This window comes from Paroedura picta, chromosome 6, assembly GCF_049243985.1.
Source record: "Paroedura picta isolate Pp20150507F chromosome 6, Ppicta_v3.0, whole genome shotgun sequence".
NCBI lineage: Eukaryota > Metazoa > Chordata > Lepidosauria > Squamata > Gekkonidae > Paroedura > Paroedura picta.
In genome coordinates this window covers 78,888,575-78,914,510 of record NC_135374.1, presented here as the reverse complement: position 1 = coordinate 78,914,510, position 25,936 = coordinate 78,888,575, and the positions used below count along the sequence as shown (strand labels likewise).

The 25,936-nt window shown below is 39.5% G+C and overlaps 1 protein-coding gene across 5 annotated transcripts in view; it reads right to left on the bottom strand.

Annotated features, from left to right (window-relative positions):
- Positions 1-6,696: 6,696 nt before the first annotated feature.
- The window catches only part of ARHGAP6 (Rho GTPase activating protein 6), a 251,129-nt gene continuing 231,889 nt past the window's right edge, over positions 6,697-25,936 (bottom strand). For all 5 annotated transcript variants that reach the window (XM_077343246.1, XM_077343248.1, XM_077343249.1 and 2 more), the window contains exons 6-13: positions 24,834-24,889; positions 22,643-22,793; positions 22,067-22,215; positions 21,306-21,485; positions 14,069-14,166; positions 11,555-11,817; positions 9,429-9,509; positions 6,697-8,677 (exon numbers count right to left, since the gene is read on the bottom strand). In XM_077343246.1, coding sequence (XP_077199361.1) covers positions 7,959-8,677; positions 9,429-9,509; positions 11,555-11,817; positions 14,069-14,166; positions 21,306-21,485; positions 22,067-22,215; positions 22,643-22,793; positions 24,834-24,889 — 1,697 coding nt within the window. In that variant the 3' untranslated portion in view covers positions 6,697-7,958. The remainder of the gene's footprint in view (positions 8,678-9,428; positions 9,510-11,554; positions 11,818-14,068; positions 14,167-21,305; positions 21,486-22,066; positions 22,216-22,642; positions 22,794-24,833; positions 24,890-25,936) is intronic.

The window sequence follows — 25,936 nt, the reverse complement described above, 5'->3', positions numbered from 1 at the left end:
GGAGAAAGAAGGTCCGAACTGACCTGTTTGGTTCTGGTTTGGTTCTGGGGCCACCCTGAACTTGAATATTTAGGCTTGTGCCAATGCCTAATAATCACTAATCTTTCATTCAATAGGGCTTCTCACTTTGTGTATTAGCAATACTGTTATTGACACATAGTCCACATCCCCACAACAACTTTTCATTAATTTTTTGCCACCAAACAGCTGACTTATGAAGACTCAATAGGGTTTTCAAATCAAGAGACATTCTGAGGTAGTTTTCCATTGCTTACCTTCTCATAACGATTCTGGTATTACTTGGAGGTCTCCCATCCAAAAACCTGCATAACCTCTGAGATCTGATGAGTCTGGAAAAATGAGGCTGGGGCAAAACAAATATAGGGAGTGATTTTGAAGAAATCATAGAGACAAGCCAGCACAGATGTCCCCAACATTTTTCAGCATGTGGGTATTTTTTGAATTCTGACAAAGTGGTGGGCACAACTGCACAATGGCAGTCATGAGAGGCATAGACATCCACAGAGCCAGAGGAAGTCCAATTTCAGGATAGAAGTCCAATTTCGGTATAATTTTAAAAGTGCACTGGGAAACAGAAATGAGAAAAAATGAAATCAACATTGCAGTGGAAGCTAACACCAGAACAACTATTTTAATCTAAACAGTCAATCAGATCTCAAAGCACCAATCTGAAGCTATTCTGGGTAAGAGACCCTATATAGCCCCATCCACTTTCTGAGAACACTTGGATGACACCAGGTAAGGTGTTATTGTGTGCCTTGGGCACTCATCACACAGCAAAAGGGTTGTCTGTTTTTTTATGCTCTTCTCTTGATTACCTACCGTTGTCCTAATCAAAGATAGGAGATCAAGTACTTTACTCATTTTTCTCAGTCTATTTGCTAGGAAGTGATACTATACTAACTGTTCAGCTTCCAAGCTCTCCTCTTCCACTCAGCTTTGCTTAACCTGACCTAAAGCTATTGTTCCATACTGAGTGTGTACTGGCTCTGAATCTTTACATTTGGGGGGGGGGGGGAATAAAAAAAAAAACAGCAGTGAAGGTCAATTCTTTAAAAAAATTTCAGTGAAGAATTTTTTCCGTCCTGGGGTACACTTTGACCCCCCTGAACCCCTATTATTTATGGCCATGATAGGGCCTTTGTCATCATATACTTATTTCTATGTATAGATCTTAGTTGATTAACATGTGTTTGTGAACTCTTGTATTCTCAAATTTTGATCAAAGTTGAATAGCCTCAGTTTAGTCATTTGAGCATCTAGGGGAGTTCACGTTTGATTTTAACAAGAAAATACAATAGAATTATTGAATGAAAAACAGCTAATTACCAACCGCCCCCCCCTCAAAACTTTTTTTTTTTGAATCGCTATTATGTATCCTGTTCTCTCGTTCCTTTAAGCACCAACCACCTTCCAATAGGTTGAAGAATATCCAGGCTCGTGTATGCTTAGAAACATCCCATCCAATGTCACCTGCACATCACTACATCACAATTTCTATTAAGAATTAGCAGCTTCAAAAGCTACCACTGATTGGCTCAATATTCCAACTCACTAACAGGTACCATACTTCTCTAGTGCGTATTAGTAGGTAAAATAACCTTAAAGGTAAATCCATATCCTGTCACATTCTGTGTGGTTTTTCTAACCAATGTAAATTTAACCAGTCTTATCTTGGATTTTCTGATGATATCCTTGTCTATACTCTGTAGACTTCTCCTGTACTTTCATCTAAAACATATGATAAAAAAAAATTAGCCTTTGATTTAAAAATTGCCGGGAACGTGTTGATTTCATTTTTTGACTTGTTTACTCACTTATTTTTGGTGCCATTTTATATTACACCCTAATGTGTTGCAAATCATGTTTCCGGCCTTAAGAACACAGCGGCTTTGCAGTCACAGCTAAAAATATGGTTAGACTGTTGTTAGGTTTGACAGCCTCCTAGTGGCTTTCTGAGAATTTTGCTCTAGGATTACGTATGGTTTAAAATGCATGGGCTTCACATAGAGCACTTATGTTTCAAAAGCATTTCCTTACATTACAGCCAGCTACAGTAGAAGAGATTATCTTGGCTACATAGAAATAGTTCCTCTTATGCTCATAATTTAGAACAGAGCAAGCATTTTCATCCAGTTGACATGAAAACAAACGCATGCTGTACCCATTGAAATGTTGGGCACCAGAATGCCTACTAATATGTCATGTGCTTGCAGAGAAACAAACAGTGAGATGCAGCAGACAGAGCATGGCTACTCTAGCTAGTCCAGCATAGAATACAACATTAATCAAATTAGACTTTCTGGCATATTGCAGAACTTAATATTGTTAAACCACCAGCTTATTCTATGTTGTGCAAGAGGCAGACAATACTGATCTATGTGCAAAATGTTCCACACGTATAAGCTTGGGAAACTGAATGGATACAGCATTATGCCTCAAAATATATCATAGAGCACTCATTTACAAATTATAAAAGCCTTTGCTTTACAGGGGGATATTAACCGCCTAATGAGAACACTGACAACCATAATTTGGCATAAAATATTTGGCCACAACCTTTATTCAACATTGAGCGTGGCAAGCATGGGAAAAGAAATTTGCCCTCTTGTGGTCAGCCGACCACAAGGCAGCTCATCGCAGCCTGCCCCTCAATGGGTTGCATTGGCTATCCAGCCCAGAATCCTGGACATAATGGCAGGCTGACAAAAGGGGGGAGGCGACATGGAGTGACCCCTCTGGGTGTCAGCCTCTGTTGGGTTCTCCTGCCCCCCAGAAATGCTAGCCTTCAACCAGGCTCTGAATCCACACAGCCCCTTAAGCCCCCCCCCCCCAATCTAGGGGAGGCCAGTGTACAAGCTTGGCCGCCCCCAAATTGATCCTTCCCATGCTATACTGCTGTGACACTTAAACAATAATACAATCCAACATCTAACAAATAATCCAACATTTCATAAACAGGGAGGGAGGGTGGGTTTCGCGTCTTCGTGCGCCCTGAAGGGGGAGAAGAGGCCGAGCAATGTCAGGTGATCCGTTTAACTGACGCCTAGCTCAGCCACGCCCCCTGTTGCCATGCCAACACACACCCTGCCCAGAGAATGCCAGGGCTGGGATTTCTCTCCCACCAGCCAGGTCCCTGTCGGCGTTCGTCCCCCACAGCGGCAATGGCCCCCTTTAGATGAGTCTTGGGGGCTTTTTCAGGGAAAAGTTTATTTCCTTCCTTCTCACGGCAAAACAAAGCTGAAGTTCCCTGTCAAAATTAAATGGAGGTTGTAGAGAGTGACCACATTTCAATGTCTGTCCTGTTAATATCATCTCAAGCATTTTTTTTAGTTTTCATATAAATATGAATTCAAAATCTGCATCTTAAAAACGTATTTATTTCTTAGACTGAGTCACCACTGTTTTCAATGAAATAAAAGATGCCTTCTCTGAAATAACAAATATTTTATGGCCATTACCTTTGAGAAACCAATCTGTTGACTGCATAGACAGGCCCTGACAGAAGCATTCTTTTCTTCATACTCAAACTGAATATCAGCATGAATGCCAAGCTTACCTGATACTCACAGAGGATTATTTTCCCTTTAGGCACAACCAGCACCGTACATGGAGGATCGTGATTCAGGTCCTGTACTGGATTCTTTTGAAAACCCTGACTTCTTTCAGGTTAAATACTACACAGAATATGACCATATTATAAACCATTTATTATTTCATTTCATTTGTATCCCGCATTACTCACCAACGTTGACCCAACGCAACCATCAGAACTTACCTTTCCTACACTTTATCCTCACAACAACCCTGTGAGGTAGGCTAGGCTAAGAGCATTGAATGGCCAAATATCACCCAATGAGCTTCCATGGCAAAAGAGGGAATTTGAAACTCGGTCTCCCAGATACTTGTCTGACCCTCTTATCTACTACCTTGCAACTGGCTCCATAAACAAACACATGTGTTATCTATATTTAAAACAAATCTTCACTGAGAAACAGTTCCTTTTTTCAGTTAGATGAGTCCACACAGCTGTTTTCTGCTTTGTGAATCAAAGCTGGCATCAACTAGTGACAGGCATAGCAGGCAGATTTTTTTAAAAGCAACACTGACTAACTTTAGCATTGATTTTTGCTGAAGCATTTGACTCACTCCAGGCTGAACTCTGAAAGTGCTTCTCTGACCTTGAGGGTGTCTGATTTGTTCTACCTGTGAAGATGGCCTCTGGCTTAAAGGAAGGGAAAATACTGAAATGATACAAAATCTTGTAAGACCTGTATTTGGCATTTTGCACATTCAAAGAAAATTGAATGGCAATACTTTGGTCTGGCTTCCTATCCAGAATGCCAGTCGACTCAAAACGTTTGGTAAATGCTCAACGAAGTAAAATTGTCTAGGCCTCGATTCCTTTCAGAAATCTATGCCATTCTGAGGTGCTTTCCCTCTGCACATACTATCTTTGCTTCATGAATCCAGCTTGGCAGATGACATAAATGCATGACAAAGTGCTTTCAGTACTTGACAATATCAGTTGTCTTATTTCAGTGTAGGGACTATTCTCACCTTCCCAAATGAAATCTAAAACATCACTTTAAACTTATAGTAGCCAGAACCAATATTTTCAATACTAAAACAAGGTTTCTCATGTGTTTAGTAAGTATGAAGGCACCACTTTGTGTCATACCCTCTAACATGAATAATCAGAAGCCCCTTAGGTGGAAGAACATAGAAAGTAAAATCAAAGGCCTAGAATAGAGCATTTTAACTATGGCTGTCTGCTTCATACTTGGAAAGCAGCTGCATTTATCTCTAGATGTTCATGGACTTTATTAACTTGTACTCTGAGAGAAGACTTAGAATCATAGAATCATAGAGTTGGAAGGGGCCATACAGGCCATCTAGTCCAACCCCCTGCTCAACGCAGGATTAGCCCTAAGCATCCTAAAGCATCCAAGAAAAGTGTGTATCCAACCTTTGCTTGAAGACTTCCAGTGAGGGGGAGCTCACCACCTCCTTAGGCAGCCTATTCCACTGCTGAACTACTCTGACTGTGAAAAACTTTTTCCTGATATCTAGTCTATATCGTTGTACTTGAAGTTTAAACCCATTACTGCGTGTCCTCTCCTCTGCAGCCAGCAGAAACAGCATCCTGCCCTCCTCCAAGTGACAACCTTTCAAATACTTAAAGAAGGCTATCATGTCCCCTCTCAACCTCCTTTTCTCCAGGCTGAACAGTCCCAAGTCCCTCAACCTATCTTCATAGGGCTTGGTCCCTTGGCCCCAGATCATCTTCGTCGCTCTCCTCTGTACCCTTTCAATTTTATCTACGTCCTTCTTGAAGTGAGGCCTCCAGAACTGCACACAGTACTCCAGGTGTGGTCTGACCAGTGCCGTATACAATGGGACTATGACATCTTGTGATTTTGATGTGATGCCTCTGTTGATACAGCCCAAAATGGCATTTGCCTTTTTTACCGCTGCATCACACTGCCTGCTCATGTTTAGTTTACAATCCACAAGTACCCCAAGGTCGTGTTCACACACAGTGTTACCTAGAAGCGTATCCCCCATCCAGAAGGTATGCTTTTCATTTTTCTGACCCAGATGCAGAACTTTACACTTATCTTTATTAAATTGCATCTTGTTCTCATTTGCCCATTTTTCCATTGTGTTCAGATCTCGTTGAACTCTGTCTCTATCTTCCGGAGTATTTGCCAGTCCTCCCAATTTGGTGTCATCTGCAAACTTGATGAGTAGTCCCTCCACCCCCTCATCTAGATCATTAATAAGTATGTTAAAAAGTACCGGGCCGAGCACCGAGCCCTGAGGTACCCCGCTACTCACCTCCCTCCAGTCTGATGAAACACCATTGACAACAACTCTTTGAGTGCGGTTCTCTAACCAATTCCCTATCCACCTAACTATCGGAAATTCCAGATTGCAGTCCTTCAACTTATCCTCCAACTTCTAACTATGTGTCTTAAATAAGGAATAAAATATTTACACAACTGTATAAAAATTAAACAAATGAAGCACAATCAGAACATGAATATTTTCAGATATGGACTAAAGAAATGTTATGCTTTAAAAACCTGACAAGAGAAGATATGGCATCCTTAATCTTCATGGGAACTGCAGGTAAAGGTAAAGGTAAAGGTATCCCCTGTGCAAGCACCGAGTCATGTCTGACCCTTGGGGTGACGCCCTCTTGCGTTTTCATGGCAGACTCAATATGGGGTGGTTTGCCAGTGCCTTCCCCAGTCATTACCGTTTACCCCCCAGCAAGCTGGGTACTCATTTTACCGACCTCGGAAGGATGGAAGGCTGAGTCAACCTTGAGCCGGCTGCTGGGATTGAACTCCCAGCCTCATGGGCAAAGCTTTCAGACGGCTGCCTTACCACTCTGCGCCACAAGAGGCTCTGGGAACTGCAGGAATGCTGTGTAAAAAGAAGAAAGTACAATGTTGCCATGTTCCTCCTGCTCCTGAGGAATTTGGGAAAATCTCCTTTGAAAGACTCTATGCTCTTAATAAGCATATAGCTACATAAAACTTGTGCTAACAGGGATTGTTTTCACCTGCTGGGAGAGTGAAAAACATAGTCATTAATTCAAAGATTTGTAGCAAGTTTTAAATGTTGACATCACAACTGCAATATTAAGGCACGACAGAACTTAAAAACATTACATGAAGTCCTTAACTTCATTAAAATTTAATAGTGAATATATAAACATGTCATATGTATATTTTTCCCTTGTCAAATGGAGGGGGGGGACACACCTTAAAAATAACAACACACTGCCACCTGCTGGCCCTACAAATTTCTGCGGCTGAATTACAATTTGTATTAACAGCAACATATAACAAGTAAGACATAGCAGTAACTGATGGGAAAATTTTGGCACTCTTTTCATACAATGGTCATATTAACTCTGGAATCAATACAAAGGAGCCTGTAAATACTTATTCAACATAGATATTAAAGACTTTCCTTAGTATTGAAATCACTGTTGGTTTAATAAAAGGAAAAAGTCTTACAGTATGTTATGAATCTTACTTAACTTTTGGTTTTAATTTCGATTCCAGTTTGTTTTTAAAAACTGTATTTATAAATATATATTATGTACTGTATTATGTATATAAAATTTCAGTGGATATGGAATGGGAGAGAATTTTTGGTTCCATTTTATTTGGTCTAGGCACGGCCTTTCTCCTGAATGGTTATATGTGAATGCTTTCTAATAGACTCTAAATATATATACGCACACACACGTATTTTGTCATATTGCAACAAATTTTAAATTTTGCGTAAAAGCAAAATAACTCCATAGATACTCTTCTCCTTTAACTTGCTCACTATATAAAATATATGGCTTTTCATGGCTTCACTCCACATTAGTGTCTCTTGCAGGCAGTGAAAATATATGTTTCTCACAAATCAGGTTAGTTAAAAGCACAGAAGCCAGCTTGTGCACTTTCTAGAGGGGCCTCAATGCATATTGTGGTAACATAACTAAGTGCAGTGATTAAAATATCTTTCTTTAAAAAAAAAAAAAGCAGCCAAGGTTATTTGCCTTCTGCACATGAATACAATATTATCATACAAAATCTTTGCAGAATATAATCACCTGAACTGTAGATACATAAATACATCTTACCAACATAGAAGCTGTAGTTTTATTGTACACAAAGCTTATTTTAAGAGTGACTAAGACTGGAATTGTCATGTTATTTTTCCTCATATGATATGATTATTACAAAACCAGGAACAAAATGTATTTGTAAGACAACTGCTTTACAGTGCTATTAAATTTATATAAAGTGAACATAGTTTTTAAAAAAAAAATGACATTTGCTTGATATAAAACAAGATTGGAATCAAATCCTCGTTACCATCCCTTCCCAAACTAGGAAAAGCAGGGACTCTGCTGACATCTCAACTCATACTAATGTTTCAGGGAGAGCATCTGGATTATCAGGTGATAAAATCTCCCAAATTTGCCATCGATCTCTCTGCCAGTCATGCCAGTCTGGCTCCGCCAAATTTTTACTGTTCCGCTTGTTTTCTGGACTGGAACAGCTGGTTCCCGTGCTGTCATGTTGCTCCTCACACAGGGCAGGTTGTTCTGGCACTTGAGTAATTGCTTTTCCTCCCCCCACAGTCCCTGGATGGGTTTCTGGTCTCTGAAGCCCCCAAGATGAAATCTTGTCTGCTGAAGAGGCCGCTGGCCAGAGGGATGAGGTGCAGCTTTGCTTTGCTGTTTCAGAATAAGGAGGTGGTGGAGGCCGATCTTTCCGAATTGTTTCTACTTGCCTTTGGTACCATGGTTTTGCTGTGTGGTGCAAATAAGCTGCATCTGAATCACAGTCCACAAAGTGCTCTGTGCTACTAGCCGAACAATGCTGCTCTGAGTTGGCCTGGCTGGAACTCCTTCGGCTACCTTCTATTTGTGGGGTGCTGCAAACCCGTGAAAGAGGTGGATGAGGACGACATTCAGGAAGGGCAGTGGTTGTATGACTCCTGCGGATGATTTGCTTTGTACTGTCCAAATCTGCAGTGCTCTCTGACCACTGAGGTGAAAGCAGTGATAAGTTTCCTTGAGAAAGAGAGCACTGCCCGGGACGTAGTGAGCTGCTCTCATATATGTCGCCATAAGATCCTGAAGGCCCACATAAAAGATTATCAATAAGCCACATTTTTCTGCCAGAACACATTATTATAAGGTATTTTTTCTAAGAACTGACATGTGGAGCAATACTAGAAGAAGAAGAGGAGGAGTTAGCTTTTATACCTAGTTTTTCTCTACCTTAAAGGTTCTCGAGTGACTTACAATCATGTTCCCTTCCTCTACCCACAAAAACTGCCTTGTGAGGTGGGGCCGAGAGAATTCTGAGTGAATTTTGACTGGCCCAACATTACCCAGCGGGCTTCATGTGGAGGAATAAGGACTCAAACCTGGTTGTCCAGATCAGTCAGTTGATTTTAACCACAACACCATGCTGGTGTTCTACCAGTTAGAGCAGATCTACCAGTTAGAGCAGATCTACTCAGAAGTTTGTCCCATGTTGTTAGATGCCTTGCTTGTGAGCTTCCATGGGCATCCTGATGGTTTTATGAACCCCTGAAAGGAACAGTTCCTGGACTACATTGTAGCATGAACACCCCAAATTCCTGAATAAAGCCCATTAGGAGGAAGAATACAAGTTTACCTGTTAAAGACACACATGTTACTGTGAATGTCATGAGAGCAAATCTTACTGCAAATCAATCTGTGAATGCAGTTCAGTGTGAATATGGCACACTTCCACTGAATCTGGTACCTAACATCATCTTTACAATATAGTACTTTTTATGGGTACAATCAAATCATTCACCAAATGCAGGCAAACTCAAACAACTAAAATTCATACCTGTTATCCCTTGATCTTTGGAACCACTTTTCAATGTTGTATGCCAAGTTCCCCAGATGTTGAAATAGTCCTCGGAATCATCTAACAGAAAGAGAGGGACTATGAATGTAAATGATAAGAATCCTTTAGATGAAACAACGGACAAAATCTGAAGAACATCTTCGTCATAAGCAAGGATGATGTACTAGCGTAGGCGAGTTGGAGGAGGCATTTCAGCTGTTTGAATAGCTAATCCTCAAAAAAATATAACACCTCTGACTCAAAGTCCTTGAGATCTTGGCCCAAACATTCCTCAACAGCAAAGGACATGTTTCTGTCAATAAATTAGAGAACATCCAATCTTTCTTTTTCAGAAGGAACTAGGAGTCACAAACTGTGTGGCAAATCATACACTTGTCGCAGAACTTGGCCTCTAGAACAGCGGTCTGCAACCTTTCGGCTGCCGCAGACCGCTGCTCTGGAGTGGGGCGAGCAGCAGGGGCGCAAGCGCGCATGCGCGGCAGTCCGCGCTCGTGCGTTTGCGCCGTTGCCATGCCGGCGGCCGCGGCTCCCCCTCCCGGCCCCTCCAGGCCGCCAGCAAATCGGTCGCCAAAGCAGCCGATTAGCTTGCGGCTCGGCAAGCTTCTCTTCCCCCCCTCCCGAAACAAGAAGCTTGCCGGGCCGCGAGCTAAACAGCCGCTTTGACAGCCGATTTGCTTGCAGCCTGGCGAGCTTCTCGCTTCAGGGGGGAGGGAAGGAGCCGCGGCCCGGTGCCAAGGCCTTCGCGGCCCGGCACCGGGCTGCGGCCCGCGCGTTGGGGATCACTGCTCTAGAAGACTCTAGAAGCCCAGGCTTGGTTTCAGTCCTTTAAATACTGGTTAAAAATTCATTTTCATGCTCAAACGGGTAGTTTGTTAATTAACCTTTTGAGTGATCCTTATTCTTTCAGCTGGCTGGGCAAAATGTCAAAGAAACTTCAAATTATGGGTCTGGACATCTCAACCCTTAGCATGCAAGACGAAAGGACGATACTAAAACTAATATCACAGAGACTAGAAGATCAGGATACCCATATTCTGGGCTCCTCTAACAACAGTGTATGTTCTCCCCACTTCTAGGATATTCCCTTAACATACAAATCCATGCCCATGTATCTCCAAATTTGGGAGACACACCAGTTAAGAAGAGCATTTCTAGTAGCTCACTTAAACATCTTTCCCTCAAATGTCACCTGAGATAGATTTTTGAATATCCCTCCTCAGGAGTGACACTGTTTGCATGGATGTAGTGTCCCTGACACGTTGTACCATTTACTTCTGGTGTGTCCTAAGCTTGAAGTATATCGTCGCCCGTTAGCTAATTATTTGAAGAAATTGAAATTCAGCTGTGTTAATGAGATACACTGGATTAAAATGATACTAAATGTGAGGAACTCAGCAACTATTATATAAGTAGCAACGTTTTTACTGGCAATTTTAAATGAAAATCTTTTACGCTAGATTTTACATCTGGAACTGTTTGAAATTTTTGTTTTATGCTTTGCAATTTTATGCCAATAAAGGTACTCTGAATCTGAATCTGACATGTTTCTATCAAGAGTTCTACAACATTACAATACTAAAAAACACGCACGTATCAATAATGTTTTTAAAAGGAGGGGTATAAACTGTTTGGTAAATTAAATAATAATTGACCCCATTAACTGTATCCAGACATTGCATTGTCAGGATTGTCCACAATGCAGCTTACTTCTCATGCCAATGATTGCCTGGCCTGAAACTTCTGTTTCCTGTTGCAAATGAATACGGACTCTTAACAGGAATCTGCTTACTTCTAATAAACCAAGATTTAAGCAGATTATAATTAATTTCTTTGTCCCACAGGAATCAAAGCCTTAGTCTGGTGTAAATCTGCATTTTGAACTCAGTCCTTATAGGAAATTAGTCAAATTAGTTAATGTAAAATTAGTTCTCAATAATGACCTGCCAAAATAAGCTTTTCTTCTACCATCAGTATTTGAAACTTACAAATGGATCCATGGATAGTAGTAGGATAGAAACAGATGCCATGGGGAAATACCTGCTCAGTAGTATACACAATGACATGAAAAACAATGAGACTTCATCTAATTTATTGGCTGGTCATACCTTTCCCAAGCCATGATCCTGGTGAATTTTCTCTTGAATTTGACTGCAAACTGCTGACCAACATGGACTGTTCAGGTACTTTGAATAACCGCTCAGCACCAAGAGCTGTATCTTCTTGCATTCCCAAAAGAGAGCGTTCAGAAAGCACTGGGGAATTATTGTCATAAGGGGAGACATCACCACTCGAGGCTCTATTTGAATCTGTGGAAGAATGTCTGCCTCCCATGGAGAATGGGCCCTCTGATTGGAGCATTTCAGGGTTTCTGATAAAATTGACAGACAGAAAGATACTAAGTTCAGTCTAGACAAGCTGCAGCACAGTTCAGCAACATCTAGCAAACTCATGGCTACTGGAATGGAAATGATTTCATAACAAACTTTGATGAAATAGTTTTCTCACCCCTCAAACTAAATCCACCATCACAATATATCACACTCTATCTAAGACAATTAAAAGAAATCAACAGATGATGCAATACACATTTTGAACACATGGAAAAATTATAATTGAAGCAGAACTAATTTCTTGTGCCACACTCCTTCCCCTTCCCCCTTATATGGGGATTTTGTTAATTGGTTAACAATTTCATGTTCTGGGTGCTGCTGGTAAGCTAATATGTAAAATTTGGTAAATATGTAGGAATTGTGCAATAAAGTGAGTAACACAAGAAATGCTCAGGATAGAGAAAAGACACTCACAAAACACTGCATGAACAAGCTTGAAAATTCTGTAAAGAAGCTTACCGTGAATTAGCTTAGTGACTTTTTATCTCTTGTCAAAAAAGAAGCCCTAAGAAGAACTTAAATGACCATTGCCTGATTTATTTAGGATTTAATAATATGGTACCAGTCACAATTCCAGATTTTAAGTGGCAGCTTAATTTTATGTTAGGAGATCCAAAATGTCATGACTGCAAGTCCAAGAATATTATGAGAAGGATAAAACGTAACTCCAGAAATATGAGGTTTATTCCTGGAGTGTTAGTGATGTTCTTGTGCCAAATTGTGTTTTACTATTGTTCTGTCAGGACGCAACGTATATCAAGGGAAGTCCTTTTATTTCCAGTGATGATAAGAAACAGGAAAGTGTCTAGGCTACTAGCTAAGCACAGAGGCAAGAAAGCATTTGAAAAGGCATCAAGAGGAGTCGCTGTGTGTTAACTGGCAGTAGCAGTCTCAGGACAGCCAGTAAGAGAAAGAAGTGTCAAAGCGGTTCTCACACATTTTGCTATGGAGCCAATTACATCCTCTGCAGTCCACGTGCTCACATCCCACTGCAAAGATGCACAATTTTCCATGCCATTGGATTAGATTTAAAATCCATTATCAAGTATCGTTGGCATTGTTCTAGGAGATGAGTCATTATAGGTTTGAGTGGTTCATTTGTTGTTAACTACACGCGTATCTCATAAGTATTTTCTGCTTTCAGCTTCTCATCGGGAAAAAATAACCCGGTTAATCTGTAGCCATTCCTCCAAAATGGGATAGTAACAGGTAATGTCTTATGATCATCACATTCTTTTCATGCTGAACAACCATCCCTCTAATCTTCTAGCCAAACTCTTTCCCATGACTTCATGGTTGCAGCTGAAAACATACTGACATCAAACATACCAAAGTGACTCAAGGAAGTTTCATCAGAAGCTAGGTGATAGGGAATGTATTAGTAGTATAACAAGGACAAAAGGCCTGCCTTTTCCTACATTCTTAGTGACAGTTACATCTACCATCATTAAAATAGGGCATCACTTCTGCCACCTATTTCCACCCAGATTTATGGAAAACATGACCTGCCACCTTGAAGCTGAAAAAAATAAGCACATTTAATGAAAGCTCAAAATATGCTGGAATAACTTTTCAATAGAATTACAAGGAAACTATCAATGGAAGAAAGCTGCAAGTTATCAAAGTACCAAGGCATTTCATTGCATATGTAGCATAATCCAAAGCTGAATTTGGACCAGGAGACATTTAAAATTATATAAGTACATGCAGAACATATGTAAAGCTACCAGTGGCTCTCCAATGTGTCAGGAAAAGATAATGTTAACCAACCTCTGATCCAATATGGTTTAAAATTTTAGCCTGTATTGCAAAAAGCAAACTTGATCCAAAGACTGATTTGCAACTTTACCTGCAGTCTCAGCCCTATGCAAATATAATTAACTGCAACACTACTTCTGCAGTTACTAAATTTCTATACTTCCAGAAAGCCGCTGGATCAAGGCAAAGTAACTCAGAAAACTACACACTTATTTAATATTCATATACATGGAATTAGCCAGGCTATATCATCTTTTCCTATTTTTGATTAGCACGCACTCTGAAAAACATAAAATCTGTGCTTTGAAAACCTACAGACATGGGACATGGCCATGATTAAAAAGTACCTAGGTCTGCAACCTCTAAAAATCAAAATTATTTGACATCATAGCTGCTAAGCAGAAGGCACATTCCTGTTTCTTTAAATCAATTTTAACAGGCCTTTCAGTAAATCTAATAAACACAACTCACGATGACTGGGAAGCTTTTCTTCTCAGCAAATAGTCAACAACATCTGGGTCAGTCTCAAGCAGGCTTATCAGAACTTCATTTTGAAGGTCAGCAGGGACCTAAAAGTGAACAAACCATCAGAAATGTAAAGGTAAACAGATGCATGCACTGCACTGCACAGCCATCATTTCTTCTTAAAACACCAGGTTAATGTATATATGTAACAGTTCATACAGAATTAATAATGAAAGGGATACATGATACGCACAGTGTAATTTTTGAATTGTCATCCCTGTCCTTACACTCAAAAATACTTTTATCCACCTCTTTCTCATAAACACTCAAAGCACTGTAGTTGAAATAATGGGCTGTAAACTGTATTTTACTTTTCTATAAAATATTGCTGAAGTACCTGAGGTTATTTCAGACCACTTTACATTTGTTAGATGCACCATTTGTTCTAAAATAATTGTATTCATCCATAAAACAGTGCATGGAACTTCAGAAAAGATCATGTAAAAAATAGGCCACGTGAACCCCTGTGTTACTCCATCATTTATAATACTGCTATAATATGCCTATTAACTATAAACTTTTTTCTTAGTAATCCAGATCTTTCCGCACACTTCTAGATGTCTATAGTTTCTGATAAATGCAAACCATGTGATAAATTCATATACAAAATTGATTATTATTTATTTATAAGATTTATAGAGGATGTCCCTCTAAAAATAGTCTTGGAGAGGTTTACAATTATTAGAAATTAAAAACCTGTACAACATAGTTCGATCTAAATATTACCAATCTAAAAACTTTCTAAAGCAAAGTGCTCCAATAACTCCCTCCCATGCCTGTGGTTGTTGATGGTTTGCCAATATTAGACAGGAGCAGGATGGCTGCGGGAGTAGGGACCCGGCTGGGGGCCCATTCAGATGGTAATTCAGGTCTCTGGCCTCAAGCAGATGCCTGGTGCAAGAGCGCCATTTTTGCAGGCCACTTGGAACTTAGAAAGTTTTGTGAGGCCAAATCCTCATTAGCATTTCCCTCATGCATTCCAAATAATAGATTGAGTTATATCTGTAATGATATTAAATCGAAAATATCTTTAGGTTAATAATGCTTAATTTTTTTGCTACAGTATGGAGTGCACTCAAAAGCCCCCAAGACTTGGAATGCCGACAGGGACCTGGCTGGTTGGAGAGATCTACCAGCCCTGGCATCCTCTGAGCAGTGTGTGTGTTGGCATGGCAACAGGGGGTGTGGCCGAACTGGGCGTCAGTTCAACGGATAGCCTGACATTGCTTGGCCTCTTTTCCCCCTTCAGGGTGCCCAGAGACGCATCACTTAGTGGGAGGAGCCGTTTTCCTGGCCCAACTGCCTTGCGATGTCAGGGAAGCCCAGCAATTTTATTTTGTTTTACTTTTTGAGGGAAAAGGGACGCTAGACATGCTGCGGGGCATTGTTTGTTTGTTTTTTTAAACTAACAAACAACTAAGCCTCTCACAGACCGTTTTGGCAAGAGCTTTTGCCCCTTCAAAAAAGGAGAGGGAGAGAGGAACAAGTGACCATAGCACCAAAAAAGGATGCCAGTGGGGAGAAGCCCCAACTGCCCATGAACTGTACTGTGATGGTGGCAGCTGATGTCTTGATATTTTAATTGGTTTTATTGCTTAGTTATTTGTATTTATTGTATTTTTAAATGTTGTAAGATGCCCAGAATACCCAGTGGGGAAAGGGTACAGGGTATAAATTAATTAAATAAAACCACATTTCAAGTAGCTTTCCTCCAACACAATATAAATAGGGTTATCTATTTTCAACATTTTAATAAATAATAAACCAACACACATCACTTGGTGGAGTAGTAGGATATGAGTAGAATCCACCCCTACATTTTGAGATTAAAGTCACCCCAAGTTATTGTATTGCCCATGGCCATTCTCACAATTTGTTCTGTTAGCAATGTATAGAACTAATTTGTTTCTGTTGTCAGCCACAGGCATGTAGAAACTTGAACTTGTGGTCAAAGAGTCTGTAAGAACACAAGAATCATTTTCTTCTCCACTGAATTTCTCTAACAGGGAAAAGAATATTTCTTCTAATGATCACAACTTTGTTTTAGATTAATTTGGTGCTGAATAAACTTGTCCTAAATTCATCAAAACAAAATACTTTTCTTCCCTTTTTTTGCCATGTGCCAGATTAGTGATTATTCATTATGATGGTGCACCCAGAAATTGTTCTCTTCTGCTTTCCTAATCTCTGGAAGAGCAAGGGGCTTTAGCCAATGAAGTCAGGATCATTTTAGGGAGATGCACTGGCAAACCACCCCGTATTGGGTCTGCCATGAAAACGCTAGAGGGCGTCACCCCAAAGGTCAGACATGACTCGGTGCTTGCACAGGGGATACCTTTACCTTTTAAAGGTAAATGTTATTTCTTCTGAGATTCTTCCACCTGAACATCTAAAGAAAGCTATCTAAAATAACTCCAGACACTGCAAACTTAAGGCAAACTGTATTTGTTTTGTTTTTACAAAATTCAGAACATTTGAGCAAATTTTTTAAGCAGGGGAAAAAAAACAAGAGGAAGGAACTGAAGCTAACCTGTCTCTATAGTCTTTCTTTCATAGTAAGTCTCAATGGTTGTATTTTATAAAAACATACCATCAAAAAGTCACAGGAGATGCTGTGATGCTGTGGTTTGATCCTTAGAATCTACCCGTGGAGTACATATATTCTCCATGCAACTTTTTTGAAAAGGAGAATATTGAGGCTTGACTCTTTATTAATGTGCTAAAATCTCTAGCAGATTTTTGGTGATAATCCATTTAAGGAATGTGAACAATACTTAGTAATATTCCTTCTGAAAAACAGAATGATGGTGACCTTACAATAAACCTGCACAATAGGCCAAATATCACATTCTGTTCTACTGGATTTTATTTTGCAGATCTTCTTCCAGTTTCAGTGCTGAAGCTAGTCACAGCTGGAGGAGCAAGCAAAAACTTGGCAGTACTGCATTTAGTTTATGCTGTGGCTGCATGCTTTCATCCAAAAGTCTCTCTATTTGAAAGTAGTACAAATGTCAAATTCTTAAGTATAAGCAGCAGTCGCAGTCTCATCCAACTCTCCAGGTTTTGAAAACAATTTGCTGATATACAATGGGAAAATATCAGAGTATGATACAATGAAATCAATTATTCATACACCCACAGAGCAACAAATATGTTGTGCCAATACAGAGAGTTTCAAATTGGTAGCCGTGTTGGTCTGAAGTAGCACAATAAAATCAGAGTCCTGTAGCACCTTAATGACCAGCAAAGATTTATTCACGGTGTGAGCTTTTAAGTGCAAGTACTCTGAGCAATAGTATGAGAAAGAGTGCTTGCACTCGAAAGCTCACACCTTGAATAAATCTTTGTTGGTCTTAAAGGTGCTATTGGACTCTGATTTTATAATACAGAGAGTTGTTAGTCTTGTAGTGTTCCCAGACAGAATGCTGAGGCAAAATGAAAACAACACTTTCTAGAAATGCATTTAAAATGAAACAATATGCACAAGCAGCTTTATGGCAATATTCTCAAATGATTTGGGAAAGACATTTTGAGCCTCACCACTGAAAGACTCCGATTGATAAAACACTGGCATTAGCAGAAAGAGTCACCATATATGTGTTTCCCCATAGCATGTACCAGCTGTCAAACTCACAGACATCAATAGCACTGTCTGATGATAAACACAATATCTGAAACTGCATTATCATCCTCTGTCTTGGCTTGGCTTGGCCTGCCAAACTATTTTGAGCAAAAATGTTCTTAAAAGAGGCAAAGAAAGAGTACTATTTTAAGTTTTATTTCAAATTCTAATTGGAAGCAAGAGTAGAACAGCTGCATGGAACATTTCCTGATAAAATGGCCAGTTCCTATGCTAATGGGTAGAATGAGCTCCTAAGGATTGCTGAGGGCCCTGACACAGCTATCACAGTTCCACAAGGCCTGTAAAACAGAGCTCTTTCACCAGGTCTTGGGATTAGGCTAGAGTTAAGATCAATGTGGCCCCTTCTCAGGCTACGGCGCTTTCATAATTGAATCTCACCCCTAGGTTAAGTCTGCTCAGGACTAACATTCTTGGAGGGTTAGTTTCAGAGATTTTATTGGGGTTTTATTAAATTAGGAATGTGTTATTGTAAGTCACCACTAGTCCCCAGAGAAGTGGAGGGATAAAAAAAGAAACAAATATAAATAAAATAAATTATTTTAACAATCTCTGTAAATACTGATTTCAAAAAAATTACTATAACTGGACAGGACCACCACATATGCATAAAGTCACTAATTCACCACAAACTGTCCAGAAATTTTTATTCTCTTGGGCTTTCCGCACCAGGATCCTTGTAGCAAATTGTTTGCTGAACGAAAAATCACCATTTTAAATAGTGGAATTCGTCGTTATGCATACCTGCCTTTGTAGTGGAATCCAGTTGCGTTTCTATCGTTTCCCACAGGCTTCCGGTCTCGGCAAAAATCGCTAGAAAGGAAGCGCTATTGCCAAGCTCGTCCCGCCCCTGGCTGTCAAGCAGCCAATGGGCGGCCGTTAGCATGCTGCCAAACAGCCCCTTTCCCTTTAAGAAAGGTTTAAAAAAAAAACACCCATTGCAACGAATATGCGTTGATTCGTTGCAACGGAGAGACCCATCCAGCTGGCAGGTGTGTTTGAGCTGCCGTTTCATCATTGCCACGCTCCCCCCGAGTGAAAAAAAAAATCCCCCCCTCACAGGCGCGATTTTTGGCCAAAAACAGTGTGAAAAATAAAGGGAAAATACATCAGCAAACGGGCTTCTCTGTTGTTTGTGCTTAGTGACTAAACAGCTCTGGGGAGGGACTGAAGCCGGGGAAGCCTCTAAACAGAGGCTTGCCGGTGCATTGATCTCCGCTCGCTCGGAGAAAAAAAAATGGCGATCACTTCGCCGGAAGATCAGAGGAGAGAGCCAGGGGGAGGGACTTTGTAGAAACCACAACAATGGTAACGCACAGAACTTTCCCGCTAGTGTTGCAGATTGGTTGCAGGAGTGTAGCGCTTTCCGGAGGGTGAATCCACTTTTGGGGATTTCCCTGAAAGCGCTACAACGAAGCGCTTTTTGCGGATCGGTTTCAGGTGTGTGGCAGATTGTCAACGACGTTGTGCATAACGGCAAATCAGTAGCGTTTTCAATTGGCAACCATTGTGCGATTTTGAAGGTGTGCGGAAAGCCCCTCTATTTTCATTATGTGTGCTATCCTCACTGTAGCAAAGTATCACTTTTGAGATACTGTTAATGCCTGTTCTTATAAACATCTTGAAACTGGTTTAAAAGGAAAATATTGAAGTATTTTTTTCTAGTTCTCATCATTAAATTTAGTATTCAATTCTATTTCCTTAATAGTCTGCACTGGAGTTTTTTCCTGCTTTGATAATATCCTGTCTATTTTAGTAATTAATTTCCCCTACTTGTCTATATTTTGTATTACTTCTTCAAATTCAGTTAATGATCTATTTATTTGATCTTTAATTTTCTCCTTCCCCAAACACTATGGCACACTATTTTTCCAACCTTATAATACCTTCAAACCGCAGAACGTTTATGTTAGCCAGACTAAATGTATTTCCTTCTGCAATGGTTGAAGGCAGGTATAGGTGAATTCCCCACAATGAAAGAATTTGCAGGTATTGCCATACAGAACCAGACTCAGTTTGTCATATCATTCTGCGATGTGAGTTGTATAACAACAAACGTTCTGACCTGATCTCTCCACTTCTACCCTTCCTAATGTCTCAGATGGCAGGGCTCTTGAATTGCTGCTTACCGATAATTGCTCAGAGACCACTGAACGGGTAGCCAAGTTTTTATCTATAGTAATATCCCATAGGGTAAAGAAGTAAACATAACTGGCTTCATCTTTTTGTATTTGCCGCTCCCTTGCCTTTTGTAACTTCCTTCACAGTTTTTTAGACTTTTATTACAGAAACGATTGTATATTGTTTTATATTGTGAATGCCATTAAAGATTTTGTATTGTATTGTATTGTAATTTTCTCCTTTTGAAAGAAACTTAAAATTTCATATTTTGACAGATATGGGGTCCCTTCTGGAACCCTTCTTTTGGTTCAGAATTGACTACTATTATTTAAAGTTATTTAATTAAGAAAGTTGCCTTTGGACAATGAACCATAATTTTTAACTGAAACAAATTTTGGATGATACAGAATGTGCACCAATTACTTTTTAATTTCCTCCATATCAAACTAGGGCCATGGACTGCAAGTTCAACTTCAGTTTTTTACAAAAAGCAATACCGTATAATAAATTACATCCTTCCCATCACTTTAAAATTAATCTCTCTAATGGTAACCAGCCTGTTTCCTAAGAAAAGGATAAGCAAGGGACTAAATGTTTCAATTAATTTGTATCACAGTAAAGAGAGACATTGGGAATGCCCTACTCTCCTTCTTGAACATAGTGATACCTAAGAAGTGTTGCAGTTCTTAGATGTTTAGAGTTAAAAATAAATTGATCTAATTTGAATTGCCAATCTTCAAAATCTTATCCAAAATATGAAATAATCATTTTACAATCATTTCACACAAAACAACAATAGCAAAGAATGTGCCTTTTTAGAAAAGTAGAAGGTAATTGCTAATTATGAAATTCTAAAGCTTCAGTGGTAGGGAAATGCCCTCTCATTTCAGCAGAAGGCCAGGCTTGGAGTGATCATAAATAATTTTTACTTAACAACTGATTGTGTGGAAAGACTGTAACTCATTCTGTTACTTTGACTCACTCTCATGTAGGACTTGCTCACTCCCATGTATTACATGAGAACCCAAATGAGAATCCTCTATATGAGCCTATATAGCCACTTCAATTCTTCCGGCAGCCATTCTGACAGTGTCCGCCATTTATCTGACTCGGTCAGCATCTGCTAGGCTGTGCATCATCTTTAAAACCTATGTTTGACAAGGTAGTAGAACTTCCTTGCATGTATTCCATAGGATATACAAGGTCATGTTATTCTTCAGAGCTTTTAACAGTTTATTTATACTGTGCCTTTGTAGATGTTGCCAAGTACTTCATAATATTGTGAACAATTGCCTTTGTATTTTAAATACTGAAGGAGTTAACCTTTTTTTATATTAAATCATTGGGTATACGTTATTTGGGGTTTTTCTTAACAGTGATGTACAAATGTAAAAACGAAAAAAAGAGCATGTTTCAACCTACCATGAAAAGCATTTCATAGTTTTCTATCATCTTTTGTACCACAGAAATAATCGCCGTGCTCTCCTCAGCACGAGCACTGCTTTGAACCGTGAATTCTTTGTCTGTACTCTTCTGCTTGTGCAACAGATTAGGCCCAAATATAGTGGCCAGGTTAAGTGATGTCATCTTATTGCCTGGAACCTAGAAACAAAAATAATAGAATTGGACCTTTGTTATTGAAATGTCTACTTTGAATGTTGTGAATTTCTTTGATTAACCAAATTAATGTGCATCATTCTTTGAATTGTTTGACTCACCTGTTTAAAAAAAAAAAATCAAAATTCATTCCCAACAGAGCAATACATCTTTAGCCTGCCTTTGAGCTTATAATCAGGCTGTTTGAGAATGCCTGAGGATAAACAACTCAAAAGGTAAACAATTTGTTATATTGGTTATTCTAAAATACTGTAAATAGCCTCGCCATGACCTATTATGCACGGCGGCAGTCATGCTGCAAAATTAGCAAAGTTCCACTGCAAAATTAGCAAAAGTACAGAAGCAGTCAGTCTACAGCAGCAGTTCTCAACTTGGGGGTCATGACCCCTGATGGGGAAATGATCAACCTTTTCCCCAGGGCTTGCCGAGGCCACTGCCACACCACAACAGTGGAGGCCTCAGTGACCAAAGGGGGTCGCTGCATTAGGAAAGTTAAGAACCACTGGTCTACAGAAAAATACATCAAGGTTTTTTTTTTTTGAAGATTAGAAATGTTGTGAATTTACCTCTTGGCTGTCTTGATCTATTCTGTCCTCTGCATGGCCAGCCACAGTGGCAAGGAACTGGAGGAGTCTATGCAAAGTGTCACAGTTGCAAGGAGGTAGAAGATAAATAAGAAGTTGCAGAGTGCTCAGTTGTTCATGTGGCTCTAATACTGCAACAGAAAAGAAAGATATGTTCACACAAACTTATATATGTAATGCTACTCTCAGGCAGAAGTCATATTAAAATTTAAGCATCCATCTCCATTTCAGAAACACAAAGTTCTTAATAAAGACTAGGACTCCCACACACATTATTTAGAACAGAAGAAGTTAAGAACAAATCCTGTAAGTTGTTCCTAGAGCTCCTACATTGCATGCAGGTATTAAAGAGCCAGTGTGATGTTGGACTAGGATACGGAACAGTCAAGCTTGAATCCCTACTCTACCATGTAAGCTTGCTGAGTGACCTTGACACTCTCAGCATAAACTCACAGAGCTGTTGGGGAGGAGAATAATGTAACCGGATTAGAGTTCTCATTGAGGAGTGTACATTTTATTGGGGAATCAGTAAAAACAAAGAAGGTTGCCACCGCTCACAGAGAGTATTGATGAAAGGCGTATAAAGTTCTCTGGTCAGCAGTGGATCAGGCATGTCACGAAGAAATTCCTTTAATAAAGCAGCCACATCGTGGATGCTGTGTTCTTCATCCAGTATGACATCTACGCCACGGTCAAATTCTTCACGTAACTAGCAAAATCAACAAAACAAAGGTCATTTTTAGTTAACAGCTATATACTATGTTAATCCTTTTATCTGAGGAAGAGTGCTTGCACTCAAATGCTCATGCCTGAAATAAATCTTTGTTGGTCTTAAAGGTGCCACTGGACTCTGATTTTGTTGTGCTCCTTCTCTCTCAGATTCAGGCTTACAAGTAGGTTAGGACATCACATTTGCCACCCTTTTTGTCACTTTTAAAATATAGAGAGAGCTATGACCGTTTCATACCTCAGATCCTCTCTCTGGCTTACTGAGACATCAGCGGACAGGATTAACTCCCTTTTAATAACAGGTGTCACTCAAACATTTCATTGAGATATTGGAGTTGGCAACATATATATTGTTCCATTCATAGGCTACCACCAACATTCTTCACTGATGTGTGTGTATCTGTGTGCTTCTTGTCCCGAGGCACAGCCCACAGATTTAAACAAACAAAGACATCACATAACATGGAAGCAAGTAAAGATTTAATAACATTAATTTTCAATTGAGCTTTTGAACTGTTCCCCTATTCCTGCAGTTGGGAATTCTTTGTTACAAACTGACTCTTTTCTGTCAGCTTGAAGCATCTTTTCTCTCTCAACTCTCTAGCTGCTAACTAGTTCCAACAGCCCTCTTAATTGTTGTTTCTCCACTGTCTCTCCCCAACATTCCACCAGTAGTCATTAGTCACTCTTAGGGAGAGGTGGAACTTCTTCTGTTCATCACAGTGGGTTAATAGAAAACCAAGTGTGTCAGTGAGAGAAACTAAATCCGCATTTCCACCCATGTTACTTCACTACATTCTATTGTTTGAAGCATTTTTATAGCCTGGCTCTGACACCAGAAGTCAGTTAAACTAGAAGAAAACCCGCCATGAGTCGGTTCCATGAGTGGCGGGATATAAAAATCAAAAATCAAATAAAAAATTTAAAAAATGCTTCAACTAATGGTACACAGTGATATGATGGACAGGAAATAATTATTCTGTAGCACATGTCCCAGTTAAAGAACACACATACACATACACTCCCTTCTTGAAAAGAGGCAAATACTTTTTGAGTATATTTTTAATTCTACCCTGCTTCCAAGAAGCTCAGGAAAGTATATATAGTTCTCCCTCAAGTTTATTGTCAACCCACACAACGCATGACAAGTGGGAGTCTCAACCTGAATCACTTTGGTCCTAGTCCTAGTCCAACACTCTGAACTGTTATGTCACAGTGGTATGATAAATATATGTATGAATACACTTATTACATCTAGTTTGGCTTTCAGATAGTTGCAATACCTACAAAACTAGTAAAAATGATCACATAATCATCATCATCATCATCTGTGGGTTTTCTTTCTTTGCCAAAATATTCTACAAAATCACAAAATAATGTTGCTACATTTGTGAAGAAACTTGAAAGTAAACACAAACACAATGGATGGAGGAGAGAGAAGAGAAGCAGCATTAGACAGCCACTACTAACACAGTATATTACTGACAATGACCAGGGGATGCCTTTTATCATTGTTGTATGTGTTGTATTTCCTGCGTTGAGCAGGGGGTTGGACTAGATGGCCTGTATGGCCCCTTCCAACTCTATGATTCTATGATTCTATGTGGGCTCTGCAATTACTGTTTCTAAAATAAATAAAGCAATGCCCATTTTTATTCCAGAGTTACAATGGCTTGAAAGTTAGCGCAAGGTAGGCAAGCTTTGTTTGTATTTTTTAATGTCTTGAAAGATTTTTGGGGTATTTGTATTCTCTCAGATCTTTTTTTCACAGATAACAAAATTCTGTAAAATTACTTAAGAAAAGAAGTTTGAGTCCAATGGTACTGCTAAGAACAAAAAAGTTTAATTCTGGGTATAAGATTTCTTGTACATGCATGTTCTGTTGCTTCAGATCAACACGGCTATCCATCTGAATCTATTAAGCAAAAAAATATCCTTACTTGGTTGAATAGGACTGGCAACAAACTTATGTTTTATCAACTATGAAAAAACCCATAAATGTTGTAAAGTACTGGCTCACCTGCCTTACTCTTTTTTTTGAGCTTCCAACTCTGAATATTCCCACTGTCTGCAAACCTAGAAATACAACAAATCTTTATTTCATTTCATTACTTAAAGCTTTGGTGAAACACTGACAGTTGCAAGTTATTTCAACATGAAATTCACATATTTATGATCTACAGTAAAATATTCAGCACATAACTGGGATACCATATAGCCAAATTAATTTCCCCTCCCCAAGAAACAAGTTTACAATTCAGACAAACATGTAGCTGGTTAGTAATATTGTCAGTGAAGCTTATTGGTCTTCTTCACTTGAGATGTTTCTCAGTTATTCTACAGCAGCTATTCAAGGATGACACTAGAGGGAACTCTAAGACCATCCCAGAGTATTATCCTCACATACAAAGATACTTGAGCCTCATCTTCTGGATGAGAGCATCAAAATGGTTAAGATTGTTCACAGATCAAAGAAGAGATTAACGCAATATAGTGAAAGAGATTAACTCTATATAGTGCCTATTTAAGTTACTGCCTCTTTCACAAATGACCGGATGAAAAAAATAAATGTATATGTGTGCCTGTGACTTACATACCCTGCAATCAAAAGCAGGGTCTCAGTAGCCTTCAAGACTTTTTTAAACCATGGGGACTGCAAATCTGATCATAGCCCTTTCCCCACCTCAAACTCACAACTCATTTTACCATTCACAGGTGAATATAAAGGGTCTTCTATTTCTTCAACCCACACCCGAGAAAGTGGTAGGGGTAGGGACAGCACTCAGAGAAGGGGGGCAACTGGTTTCAGAATCCCTTCCTCTTATCACTGCTGTAGTCAGATTCATTCCCTCCTAAATGAAGACTGATCATATGTCCCCTTTCCTTTGTCTAATTGGCTTAAATCTGCCTGTTGCTATAGAGGCACACAGGTCCCAATTTATTTATTTATTTCTTAGATTTTTATACCGCCCTCTCATATGGCCCAATTGTGAAGTAGAAAGATTCCCAGAAGGATTCTGGTCAGCTACCATGCAACTATTCATACGTTTATAACCACAAAAGATTCTTATTTTTTTTAAAGGTCTGTGTAGGGTAGGAGTCTACACCACCCTCCCCCCCAAA